At 26.9% G+C, this 14010-nt stretch overlaps 5 protein-coding genes and 1 non-coding gene across 6 annotated transcripts; 5 read left to right on the forward strand and 1 right to left on the reverse strand.

The window, feature by feature from the left end:
- Nucleotides 1-117: 117 nt before the first annotated feature.
- On the forward strand, nucleotides 118-2742 carry DDB_G0275943 (hypothetical protein; the record flags this gene model as incomplete). The annotated part of the gene is made up of 1 exon (XM_638558.1): nucleotides 118-2742. One exon carries the CDS (start codon nucleotides 118-120, stop codon nucleotides 2740-2742), a length of 2625 nt encoding a protein of 874 aa, XP_643650.1.
- Nucleotides 2743-3546: 804 nt separating this feature from the next.
- tRNA-Asp-GUC-8 lies at nucleotides 3547-3618 on the forward strand. Its single transcript has one exon. It is a non-coding gene; the product is annotated as a tRNA-Asp (tRNA).
- Nucleotides 3619-4438: 820 nt separating this feature from the next.
- Nucleotides 4439-5080, forward strand: DDB_G0275945 (hypothetical protein; the record flags this gene model as incomplete). The annotated part of the gene is made up of 1 exon (XM_638559.2): nucleotides 4439-5080. The coding sequence occupies one exon, from the start codon at nucleotides 4439-4441 to the stop codon at nucleotides 5078-5080; it is 642 nt and encodes a 213-aa protein (XP_643651.2).
- Nucleotides 5081-5430: 350 nt separating this feature from the next.
- Nucleotides 5431-8359, forward strand: DDB_G0275947 (hypothetical protein; the record flags this gene model as incomplete). Its single annotated transcript, XM_638560.1, has 4 exons — nucleotides 5431-5644; nucleotides 5887-6707; nucleotides 7089-7623; nucleotides 7755-8359. Coding segments are annotated over 4 exons (2175 nt in total), but the record flags the coding sequence as incomplete, so codon positions are not given.
- Nucleotides 8360-10936: 2577 nt separating this feature from the next.
- Nucleotides 10937-11983, reverse strand: DDB_G0275991 (hypothetical protein; the record flags this gene model as incomplete). Its single annotated transcript, XM_638268.1, has 1 exon — nucleotides 10937-11983. The coding sequence occupies one exon, from the start codon at nucleotides 11981-11983 to the stop codon at nucleotides 10937-10939; it is 1047 nt and encodes a 348-aa protein (XP_643360.1).
- A 595-nt stretch (nucleotides 11984-12578) lies between these two features.
- Nucleotides 12579-13882, forward strand: DDB_G0275989 (beta-ketoacyl synthase family protein; the record flags this gene model as incomplete). Its single annotated transcript, XM_638269.1, has 2 exons — nucleotides 12579-12907; nucleotides 13009-13882. The coding sequence occupies 2 exons, from the start codon at nucleotides 12579-12581 to the stop codon at nucleotides 13880-13882; spliced, it is 1203 nt and encodes a 400-aa protein (XP_643361.1).
- Nucleotides 13883-14010: the final 128 nt, after the last annotated feature.

Below are 14010 nucleotides of genomic sequence, written 5' to 3' on the forward strand. Positions count from 1 at the left end.
AGAGGTAATCAATCAACCAACGCTAAGAATAAAACAGAAGAAACGATAAAAAGAATTGGCACTCAATTAGCACTCCTAACTGAAACTAATTTCAATGGATTCAACCACCACAAAACAATGTTCAACTTTGAAAGAATAGATCATGGTTCAGGTAAAGGAACTGGCATAGCAATAGAAAATAGAGATACAAGAAAAGGCCACATATCAATAAACTTCAAAGACGATGATGGTAGAATACTATCAATTAAATACAATTCCTTTAATTCTATCAACATATTATTGATCTATGCTCCAGCGACTATATCTGAAAGAAACACCTTCATAATCAACTCAAAATCACTGTTTAAAAAATATAATTCAATCAACCATCAAATAATAGCAGGCGACTTCAATAACAACCACGATTGCAACAGCTTCTTCGGTACTGAATTACGTAAAATAATAGACCAAGACATGCTACTAGATACTGGTATTGAAGAAAACACTCCAACATTTCCAAGATCAATGAAGAGACTAGATAGAATCTACTGTCATCCAACACTACTAAACCAAAATTCAAAACTGGTAGTCCACAACACAGTATTTAACAAATCAGATCACTTTCCCATCACAATCACAATACAAACCAACAGAGAAACAGCAACAACAACAACAACCAAACTAGAAAGACTCCCTTGGACATTATGTAAAGAAATTCTCAACAACAAACATATACATGATGGGTTATCAGAATTAATCAGTAAGAACAAAGATAAGATCAAATCAGTGGAGGAATGGACGAAATTTAAAAATAATGTCATCAGAGATTATTTAAAAAAAGAACAAAACAAAATAAAGAAAGAAAAGAACAAAAGAAAATACGTAATCCACAAATTACTTGGAAATAGTGATATCATTCCAAAGATGAGAAAAGAACTCAATGAAGAAATAAGTAGAATATTAGAAGAAGAAAGAAAGGTAAAAGCATGGGATATCAAATTAAAACTCCACCTGCATCAAGAAACACCAAGCAAATACCTCACAAGTATCCTTAAATCCAGAGCCAAAGATAAATCAATATTCCAAATAAAAGATAAAGATAATAAGACCATATCAGATAAAGAGAACATAGCAAAAAGATTTGTTGAATTCTATCAAGATCAATATGAAGAGAAAGAAGATAACGAAGAAACCCACAAGAAGTTATTAGAAAAATGGGAAGTAGACGTTGATTTAATCAAGAAACTCGAGATAGACAGACCGATAAGAATACATGAAGTGACCAAAGCAATCAAAACTTCAAGTATCCACAAATCTCCAGGTTTAGACGGTATCAATGCACTATTCTACAAGTACCACATCAACTCAATAGCAAGAATATTGACTATAGCTTTCAACGACCTCCTCACAAATAAGAAAGAAATCCCCACAAAATTCAAAGAAGGAGTAATAACAACAATATTCAAAAAAGGAGATGAACTAAACATTTCAAATAGAAGACCAATCACCCTTCTCAATACAGATTACAAAATTTTAAGCAAAATTCTCAACAGTAGATTATTAGATATCACCAGTAAAATTATCAACAAATTTCAAAACGGCTTTGTTCCAAACAGGTTCATCCAAGACAATATTCAGATCATGAAGGAAGTAATAGAAATAAGTAACAAAAGAAAGAACAATACACTCATTACCTTTTACGATTTTAACAAAGCATTCGATTCAATCAGCCACAAGAGTATCACAAGAACATTAGAGCATATTGGTATCCCCCCAAAATTCACAGCGATCCTACTAAACCTACTCAAAGATACTAAAAACAAAATAAAGATCAACGAATTTTTAGTCAATGGAATAACAATCAGAAGAGGAACAAAACAAGGAGACCCAATATCACCAACAATCTTTGCTCTAGTTTTAGAACCACTTCTAATATATATCATCAATGATAATACAATCAAAGGCTTCACTTTACCAAATTCCAAATCATTAAAACTCACTGCATTTGCTGACGACATAGCAACATTTACAAACTCCACTGAAGAACTAATGAAAATTAATACTAAAATCCAAAAGTACTGCTCAGCAACATCATCATCGTTAAACAAAGAGAAAACAGTAATGATAGCAATAGGAGATAAACCACACGATCTACCATTCCAAGAGAGTACAGTCCCAGAAAGATATCTTGGCCTCAATTTCACCAAAACAGGTTTAAATTCAAAATACAACACTTTAATCCAAGAAATGAAAAACAATCTAATCAAATGGAAATCACAAGCAATAACGATGAAGGCAAAGATGACAATTCTCAAAACATACGTTCTATCCAAATTAACATACCATCAATACATGGATAATCTAAATGAAGAACAAATTGAGGAAATCAATAACATGACCAGATGGTTCTTATTCTCCTCAGTTAAGAATACATATACAGAAGAGAGAAAATACAAAACTATGATGAAAATAGACAGAGCATATGCAGATTGGAAAGAAGGAGGCATAAAATTATGGGATATAGAACTAAGACATATAGCATTCAAAATCTGGTACATGAACAGGCTACTCCATAACAACTACAACAACAACAACAATACCTTACAAGAATGGTACATGGAGCAATTAAGTAGAAAAAAAGCCCCCACTTCAACCCTCAACGATATGTACAGACACTGGGGTGTATTCAGAGTCAAATTTTACCAAAACCATCCAAAGATAAATGAACATAGAAACAGAATTACTAAATCTCATCGAAACTGAAAAATTCATCACACTAAAGAAAATCAAACACGACGAAGCAATACTAAAAAACACCAATCAAGATCTTCACAAATACAAATTCAACAAAGCCTGGCAAACCCCAGCAGCTCCGAACCCTCTTCCAATTTAAGTAGTAGTAAAAAAAAAAAAAAAAAAAAAAAAAAAAAAAAAAAAAAATATAATATAGTTTAAAAAATTTAATACAATTGAATAATAAAAATAAAACCGTTTAACAAACACCGCCGAAAAGACACAAGGACATTCCTTGAAGGTCTGATCACAGGTAAAAAAAAAAAAAAAAAGAGTGTGTTCGAGTTTATTTGTAGTTTTTTTTTTTTTTTTTTTTTTTTTTTTTTTTTTATGAGTAGTTGGTGTAAAAAGCCTTAAATAAGGCTAAAAATTTTAGAATTGTAATGATTCACCATATTAAAACTAATATGGATTTATGTATTGACATAATTAATATGGAAATCATAAGAACCATAATATAATTCAGTTACTAGTCATAACCAACTTAAAAGGTTTGCCGTTAACAATAAATAATATTAAATAATAACTGACTTTAGAAGGCTAATCCTGTTACTCAAAATATTAATATAAATACTCTAAAAATATTAAATAAAAATCATTGTCTTTTCTTTACTATCTTAAATATACAAATAAACTATTAATCTCTTATTTGTTTATCTTATCATTGTAATTATATATTAATTTTAATAAACCATTTTTTTTTTTTTTTTTTTTTTTTGAATTGGATTTTAATAAACCACTTCAGCTGATTTAAATTAGTATCCATAGAAATCGTCCTTGTTGGTCTAGTGGTGAGGATTTTCGCCTGTCACGCGAAAGGCCCGGGTTCAATTCCCGGACAGGGAGCTTTTTTGGAAGATTTCAAAATTCCTTGTTAAATTTTATATTAACCAATTCCGCAGCATTTCTCACCAAAAAGGTAGAAACACCCTCTTCAGATTCTTCTCAAGATCACTTCCAGGTATCAACCACGAAAGAGACACCAGATGCAAGATCTGTGGCCACCTATTCAGAGACCCTTATTCTCACCTCTTCACTCTATGCCAAGATATCCTAGATATTGAAAAAACCATCATATCAACAGTTAACAAATTATCATTCATCAAAATCCACAGATGGTCAATGGATACCTTAGACATATCAAAATACAACAGAACTGAGAGAATCTTCCCCAATCTCATAGGAATAATAGCACACCAATTATGGAAGATAATCTGTCACAAATTGTTCAACACTGATGAAAGCAAACCAGAGCCAAAATTCGAACAAAAGGTCATAGAAACAGAATTACTAAATCTCATCGAAACTGAAAAATTCATCACACTAAAGAAAATCAAACACGACGAAGCAATACTAAAAAATACAAATCAAGATCTTCACAAATACAAATTCAACAAAGCCTGGCAAACCCCAGCAGCTCCGAACCCTCTTCCAATTTAAGTAGTAGTAAAAAAAAAAAAAAAAAAAAAAAAAAAAAAAAAAAAATATAATATAGTTTAAAAAATTTAATACAATTGAATAATAAAAATAAAACCGTTTAACAAACACCGCCGAAAAGACACAAGGACATTCCTTGAAGGTCTGATCACAGGTAAAAAAAAAAAAAAATTAACCAATTCCGATTAATCATCTACACAACAAAGTTTGCCCCATTTGCAACAATGAAATGAATAATGATCCCTACGGTCATTTGTTTTTCAATTGTCAGCACACAATCAACTTCATTAACCACGACAAATTAAAATATTTTATATATAAAAATTGCAATGGAAACAAAAACTGGTCACTAACAAAAAACCAAACAACAAAATTATACACACTCATCTATAAACCACAAACAAACAACAAAGCATTTAAACCAGATCCAACTATCAATATTAATTTTCATTTTGCAGAAAACGCACAATATAAAAAATACAGGTTCAACTGGAATTATATAAACACAAATCTTGATCTAGTCAGAACACATGCATATTGGAACATAATCTCATTAGTTATTCACCAAATATGGATATGGTTATGCAAATCATTATTTGACATCAATATAACTCAATCAATTGTTAATTGGAACAACCAAATTAACAACACAACACTAGATTATGATATATTAAAATCAAAATGGCACAAGCTAATAAGATTGGAATATTCAAGAACTTTATCAAACTTTAACCAATACTCAATTAAAAACAACCTCACAAAAACTCAAAAAGAAACCCAATGGTCCGAAACCATCAAAAAATTTAAAAAAGAATGGAGCATAAACACTAATGAACCAATTCCAACAATTACACCACCAATTAATTATTAATTACCTAATCTAAAATAACATACCATTTTAAATTCACAAAAACTAAAAAACCTAAAATAAATAAATAAAAATAACATACTAATTGTATACTACAATAGTTTATTTATAAAAAAAAAAAAAAAAAAAAAAAAAAAAGAAATAAACGAGAATTTATACATATAAAAAATAAATCACTGTTATATCTTCAGTATGTTGCGTTTAAAAGTTACATTATAACATATCATCTAATTGATCACACACACAACATTGTTGATCAAAAGATCGAACAACCATCTGGTATCACAAGATATATCAAAGCTGCAACACGTAGTGTCACTAAACACAAAATTCAACATGCAAAAAATGCAGATATGGCAACAACTATAAAAAATGCTATCACAAACCCAAACATGAACAAAAACAATCAACCACCAAAAAACAACATTAACACCCCACCAATCAACGAAATTGCAAATTCCAATCGCAATAATAACCCACTTCAAAATAGTGGTTCAAAAGCTACACTAAATGAATCACTTGATATTACCAATCAATCCCAAAACAATAATGAAATATCACACAAAAGTTATTCTCCAAATAATAATAACGGGAAAAACTCATTATCAATGAGCAATCCAACCGATCCAACAATTGTACCACAAAAACCTCTACAATCTCAACCAAACAAACCAAGTGCATCAACCCCAAATACAATAAATACAAGAAGAAGCAGCAATGCCCTGACTACACAACCAGTCAATACTGGTGCTACCAAACCTAGTAAGGTATGAGCTCAAAAATCAACTTTATAACATGGAATTGTAAAGGATTCACTGAAAACCCAAACAATCAACACAATTCCTACCAAAAAGCTGTTGACACACTACAACTACTTATATCAAAACTTCCACCTCGTCCAACAATCTCAATACTCACTGAACTCAATTCATCACCATTACAACTTAAACATGATTTTCCCGATCACATCATCTCTGTCACCAAACGAGGAAATGGTGTAATCATCATTAACCATAACCCAAACTCACTCAAACTCAAACACATATCAACAATTGATGGTAGAGCTATTTTAGCAGACGTTATATTTCCAAATCAATTACCAATTGGTATTCTTGGAATTTACGCACCAGTATCAAATAATACCATCAAAAAGAATTCATATGCAACTTCACTACAAACACTTCTCCACAACCACTCAACAAACCCAATACCAAACCAATCCCAACATGTATCTATTATCTCAGGAGATTTCAACTGTATCCACAACGACAATTCACTATTAGATGATATTATCCAATCCTACACATACCAACACCATCTAATTGATCAAGGTGAATTTAAAAACACTCCAACTCATACACATGGTAACAGATTAGATAGAATATATACTCAATACAATAGAATAGACCCTGAAAATATATATACTCAAGTCCACCAAATTCCATCTTCATTATCAGATCATAATCCAATATCAACAACAATTTCTTCACCTTTTCAAATAAATAAACATAAGAAAAGATGGATATTATCACCTGGTACTATAAATGACCATGAAGCAATCAATATTATCAATCATTTAATAACTAATCACAATAACACATCAATCAATCAATTTACAAACTGGTCAAAAGTAAAATCAAAAATTATTAAAACTCTAAAAAACTATCAATATAACAAAGACAAACAAACCCAACGTGCAAAACAAATACTATTAGAAAAAGCAGCAAAATTCAAACATCTTGAAGAACAATGCATCGCCGAATACAATATTATATGTAACAAAAACAAATTACATCAAAACCACACAAACATATTAAAAAAACATATAAATGGAGAAATACCTAGCAAGTATCTATCAGCAATACTAAACAAAAGATCAAAAGATGCAAAAATTGAATCAATCCAATATGGTAACATCATTACATCCGACCCCGACCAAATTGAAAATGCATTTGTTGAATTCTACACAAATCTATATAGCTTACAAATATGTTGTCCAATTACTCACCAGCTCATGCTAAACACATGGTCCATCATAAAAAATGAATATTGGAATGGTTTAGACTCACCATTTATACAAGATGAAGTTGAAGCTGCAATTAAAACCTGTTACCCCAACAAATCACCCGGTCCAGATGGCGTTACAAATGCATTCTACATTAATCATTTAAACCAAGTTAAACCAATTCTCACTGCATTATTCAACGATATACTAGAAAATCCTCACCACATCACAACAGAATTCACCGAAGGTCTTATACACACAATATACAAGAAAGGCAACCCCTTACTCATATCAAATCGTCGTCCCATTACACTTCTAAACACTGATTACAAGATCCTCTCAAAAGTAATCAATGCACGTCTTCTGAGAATACTTCCTTTCATCATCAATAACAACCAAACTGGTTTCGTACCCCACAGATTCATCATAGACAACATCATCAACATCAATGAATTAATCAACTACCTCAAATCTAAAAACCTCCCTGGTATCATCACACTATTTGACTTCTTTAAAGCATTTGATTCTATCTCTCACGATAGTATTAAAAGAACATTAATTCATATGGTATACCAATAAAATTAATAAATTTAATCCACAAGCTATTATCTGACTTACAAGCAAAAATTTCAATTAATGGTAAAACAACCAGAAAATTCGATATTAAAATAGGTGTAAAACAAGGTGACCCAATCTCAGCCACTTTATTTGTAATTGTAATTGAAATATTAGCAAGAACAATAAATGCAGACAATTCAATAATTGGTTTACCAATTTCACCCAATCCACAAATTAAAATCAAATTTACCCAATTTGCAGACGACTCTACAACATACAACATCAACTACGAACAACAACAACAATCAATCAAACATTTCGATAATTTCTGCGCTTCAACATCATCATCATTAAATTTTGACAAAAGTGCAATAATAGAAATCAACCCCCACAAAATCACTGATAAACACATAATAAACAATATTCCACAATCAAAAAGAATACCAATAACCAAAAAAGATCAATCAGAAAGAGTCCTTGGCTATTTCTTTAATCATAATGGTTTACATAGGAAATTACCAGAAACAATGAAAACATTGAATAAATCATTAGTACTATGGAAAACTAGTGGCACAACATTAAAAACAAAAACAACCATCATAAACACCTACTCACTATCACCAATAACATATTTATCATACCTTGAAGAATTTACAAAAGATGAAGAAATTCAAATTAATAAATTAATCTCATGGTTTATGAATTCTCCCGCAAATTCTGAATCACCAACTCTCAATACCAATTCCATTGAAAATAACACATCAACCATCCATTCACGTGCAAAAATACCTTTGATGTGTTATGATAGATCATTAAAACCATTAAAAGAAGGTGGTTGGGGTATGTGGAATATACAATTACGACAAGTTGCTCAAAAGATTTGGATATACAACAGATTTTTACAAATGCATAAATCTGCAAATAATTCAATATACATGATAAGTTGGATGGATCAAATCATCAACAAATCAATCTCTTCTCCATACCTTATAAAAATCAAAAAAGAATGGGAAAACTATGCAACTCAAATTGGACATCTAAAAGATAAAGTTCAAATCCTACAACCAATATTAATAAAAAATCAAACCTCTCAAACATTAAACACAAATAATATTCCACTACCACCAACACTCAAAGAAATCTACTCGACAATACTCAACAATCACCAATGTAAATCAAAAGACTATATTGGCAAGAAATATTCAGATCTACTTCTTACTTCGCACCAACCATCAATACAACTATTATGGAAATACACATACGACCAACTATTTGTCAAAATTCAAAAATTAAAAGATCCAAAAGGCCGTGATACAATGCAAAGATTCCATGCTAGATGTCTTCCGATTAATCATCTACACAACAAAGTTTGCCCCATTTGCAACAATGAAATGAATAATGATCCCTATGGTCATTTGTTTTTCAATTGTTAGCACACAATCAACTTCATAAACCACGACAAATTAAAATATTTTATATATAAAAATTGCAATGGAAACAAAAACTGGTCACTAACAAAAAACCAAACAACAAAATTATACACACTCATTTATAAACCACAAACAAACAACAAAGCATTTAAACCAGATCCAACTATCAATATTAATTTTCATTTTGCAGAAAACGCACAATATAAAAAATACAGGTTCAACTGGAATTATATAAACACAAATCTTGATCTAGTCAGAACACATGCATATTGGAACATAATCTCATTAGTTATTCACCAAATATGGATATGGTTATGCAAATCATTATTTGACATCAATATAACTCAATCAATTGACAATTGGAACAACCAAATAAACAACACAACACTAGATTATGATATATTAAAATCAAAATGGCACAAGCTAATAAGATTGGAATATTCAAGAACATTATCAAACTTTAACCAATACTCAATTAAAAACAACCTCACAAAAACTCAAAAAGAAACCCAATGGTCCGAAACCATCAAAAAATTTAAAAAAGAATGGAGCATAAACACAAATGAACCAATTCCAACAATTACACCACCAATTAATTATTAATTACCTAATCTAAAATAACATACCATTTTAAATTCACAAAAACTAAAAAACCTAAAATAAATAAATAAAAATAACATACTAATTGTATACTACAATAGTTTATTTATATCAAAAAAAAAAAAAAAGGGATCATTTGTAAAAAATTTGTTAAATTACAAATAAGAATAATTGGAATAATTAAAAAAAAAAAAAAAAAAAAAAAAAAGGGATTTGATTTAATATTCTTAAAAAAGAAAAAAAAAAAGTATAAATTAAAATTTATTTTTAATTTTTTTTTTTTTCATTACACCATTAAATCTTGTTTATTTGTGAATATAAAAAATTATTTTAATTAATCCTTTCACCAGTAGTACTCTTATTTTTATTTATTTATTATTTTTATTATTATTTCTCAATCAAATAATTTATAAAAAAAAAAAAAAAAAACCTAAATATTTAATTAAGAATTCTTTTTATTTATTATTTTTATTATTATTTCTCTATCAAATAATTTTAAAAAAAATACTCTTTAAATTAATAATTATGATTAAAAAAAGAATTTTTTTTCCCGCACCCCTTTACCATTTTCTTATTTTAGATATTTCCAGATTTGGAAATTTTCTTTTTGGTTATTGGATTTTACTTAAAATAGAAAATTATTTTTTTTATTTCCAAATAATTCAAAAAAATTGAAAAATGATCGAGTATAAATAAGAGTTTTTTGAAAAAAAAAAAAAAATAATCATTTATACAAATGTAAAAAAAAAATAATAAAGAGAATAAAAATCTAACTCTAACAATTTAAAAGGTTTAGATAATAGTTGATTGACAGTTAAAAATATAAAAAAAGGTAAAGCCATAAAAAATGAAAAATAAATAAATAACAATTTAAATCTAACTTTTATATTATATTTTATAGTAATTTTAGACAATAAAAATGGTTAAAATTCAATTATAATCTAGATAATATAATATATGAATCACTACCAATCGAATGATAGAGAAAGGAAAGATTTATCTATGCACTATATCATAAAGAAAGGTTGATCATCATCTAAAAATTATTTCTAAACAAATAAAATGAATCAATTCAAATCAAATGTCAGAGAAAGGAAAGATTTATCTATGCACTAAGGCATTTTGAAAAGAAGATGATATAAATAAAAAATTAGAAATCAAAAAAAACTAAAAATAAATTAAAACCAATAATAAAATTAAAAAGGTTTAATATATTTTAAAATTAAATTTTTTTTAATAATTTAAATTATAAGATAAGCTACTTTTTTATTTAATTTTTCCAAATGTTTTAATTAACAAATCATTAGACTTTAAAAAATTAGTTTTAAAATCTTGAGAAATTGCAGTGAAAAATTGATGATTACAATTGTCATTATTTTCTTTTGAAAGTTTTTTAATATCTTTTTCAACTGGTATTAATGAAAAAATAAAAGGTGATATTTCAACCAAAACAATTGGTCTATTTACATTTAAACAACTATTAGTTTCATAGATTTGATTTGTTACTTTACCTAGATTAACTGGAGAACGAGCAATATGAAAAAGAAATTCTGCATTAAAATCTTGAGTTTTCTTATTATATAATTTTGCAGTTGAACATGATATATTTGGAATTTCAGGTTCAAATGATTGAAATGATAATTGTTTAAAATCATTTTCAACTGGATCGATATCTGATGTATGAAAATTAATTAAACCTTCAATACAATGAAATCGGATTTCATTTTTAGATAAATAACAAATTAATTGATCGATTTCATTTTGATCACCAGCCACCAATATTAAATCATAGCATAAACAACCACAAATTTGAATTGATGGATAATTTGGTTTAATAAAATCCCAATAATAATCTTCAGGTTTTTTAATGGATATTATTTTCTTTATTGTTTTATTTTCAAGTTTTGTCATTAAACATGCTCTTTTATGGGAAATGAAACAAGCGGTTTCCAAATCGATTAAACCTGAACAATAAGCTGAAGCAATCTCTCCTAAACTCATACCAACTATTTGATCTGGTTTTACACCATAATGTTTATAAAGTTTAAAAATTGAAACTTGAAACATAAATGATATACAATGAATAAAATGTTGTTCTAGAAATGAATCACTATCATTCTCTTTAAGATTTTTATATTTATCAAACATTGAATATCCATAATATTTTTCATTAAAAATATTATCAATTTCCATTATCGTTGATTTAAAATTATTTCCATTTTCAAATAATTCTAATGGTATTTTATTTTTAAATGAACCTTGACCAGAAAATATAAATACTAAATATGGTTTTGTTATTTTATTTTCTTCCATTTAAAATTTTAATTATTATTATATTTATATTAAGTATGTCTGTGTGTTTATGTAAGTGAAAAAAAATAAAAAAAAAATAAAAAAAAATAAAAATAAAAATAAAAATAAAAATAAAAATAAAAAATAAAAATAATAAAAAATAAAAATAAACACAACGTAATGTAATAAAAAAAAAAAAAAATTACAAGTCAAAAGTAATAATTAAAATTAATAAAATTTAATTCATTATTTTAAAAATAAAATAATTATAAAAATTAATGAATCTGTTTTAAAAAATATCTAGATATCTTATTATTATTTACTTATTATTGTTTTTCCCAATGGGAATTTCTTTAGGTTAATAGAAGAAATTCTATTTAAATATAATAAAAATAGAACAAAACTGTTTTTTAAAAAAAAAAAAAAAAAAGAGATGATTTTCTAAAGATTTTTTTATTTTCTTTTTGCTTCATAAAAAAAACAAAAAAATTCTTTTTAAGATATTTTTCTCATTTTCTTTTTTTATTTTTATTTTTTTTTTTTACTTTTTGATTAATTTTTTTTTTTTTTTCCTAAACCGTAATTTTATTTGAAAGTGAAAAAAAAAAAAAAAAAAATGATTTCAGGTATTGAAGAAGATATAAAAGAAAAACCATTTGTTGTGTTTTTTTTTTCAGGTCAAGGTGGAATTCATAATAAATTAGCAGTCGAATTATATGAAAAAGAACCAGTTTTTAAGAAATGGACTGATGATATTGATAATATTTTAAAAGAGAAATATTATGGATATTCGATGATTGAAAAATTAAAATCAATAAACGATGATGATAGAGAAGCATTATATGATCAACATCTTGCTCATTCAATTTTATTTATATTACAAATTTCATTATTTAAATTATATAAACATTATGATGTAACTCCTGATATAATTTATGGTTTAAGGTATTATTTAATTTGAAAAAATATAATAAAAATAATAATACTTTTTTTTTTATTTTAAATTTTATATTAATTAATATAATATTTAATAATTATTATTTTAGTTTAGGTGAGATTGCATCATCATATTGTTCTGGAATGATTGATTTAGAAACAGCATGTTTTGTTTTATATTCAAGAGCAGTATCAATTAATAAAACATTTAAAGAATATGATAGAACATTGGTATCAGTTGATATTTCAGAAGAAAATTTCAATTCAAAATATAGTTTAAAATTCCCATCAATTGAAATTGCTTGTAAAATTCATGCTCATACCATTACATTGGGTGGGAAAATTACAGATATTAATCAACTATTTGAATTGTTTGATATTGATAATGTCAGTTATAAAAGATTACCAATTGCATCAAGTTTTCACACTTCTTCTATGGAATCTATTAGGGAAGAAATTCTTAATTTATCATTCGATTATTCTCAACCTACTATTACTCATTTTTCAACAGTAACTTGTAAACCATTTGATATCAAAACCCAACCATTTAATTCATTTTATCTTTATAATAATATTCGTGAGCCATGTCTATTGGAAGAATCAACAAAAAATATTTATTTATTTCATTTAAATAATAATAATTTAAATTATGATAATAATAACAATAATTATAAAAATAATGAATATAATTATGACAATATTGATAAATTAACAAATCAAAAAAAATATAACCAATCAAAAAAACCAATATTTATAATAGAAATATCTGCGCAATACTCTTTAATTTATTTTATTGAGAAAACAATATATGAATTATCAATCAAATATAATGATAAAAATAATAATAATAATAATAATAATAATAATAATAATAATAATATTAATAATAATAAATTTTTATCTACCTTGTATAGAGACAAAAATGGAGATTTAAATACATTTAAAAATGTAATATCAAATATTAAAGAGGTTTACAAAAACTAATAATTATATTAAGTTTTGACAACAGCCACACAGAAGGAGAGATAGGCAGATACAGAAGCAGAGAGAGAGAAGATTATGGGTTATTTTGGGTAGAAGGGATAGAGGGGGTAGAAATTTTAATATTACTG

Source organism: Dictyostelium discoideum (assembly GCF_000004695.1).
Source record: "Dictyostelium discoideum AX4 chromosome 2 chromosome, whole genome shotgun sequence".
NCBI classification, from domain to species: domain Eukaryota; phylum Evosea; class Eumycetozoa; order Dictyosteliales; family Dictyosteliaceae; genus Dictyostelium; species Dictyostelium discoideum.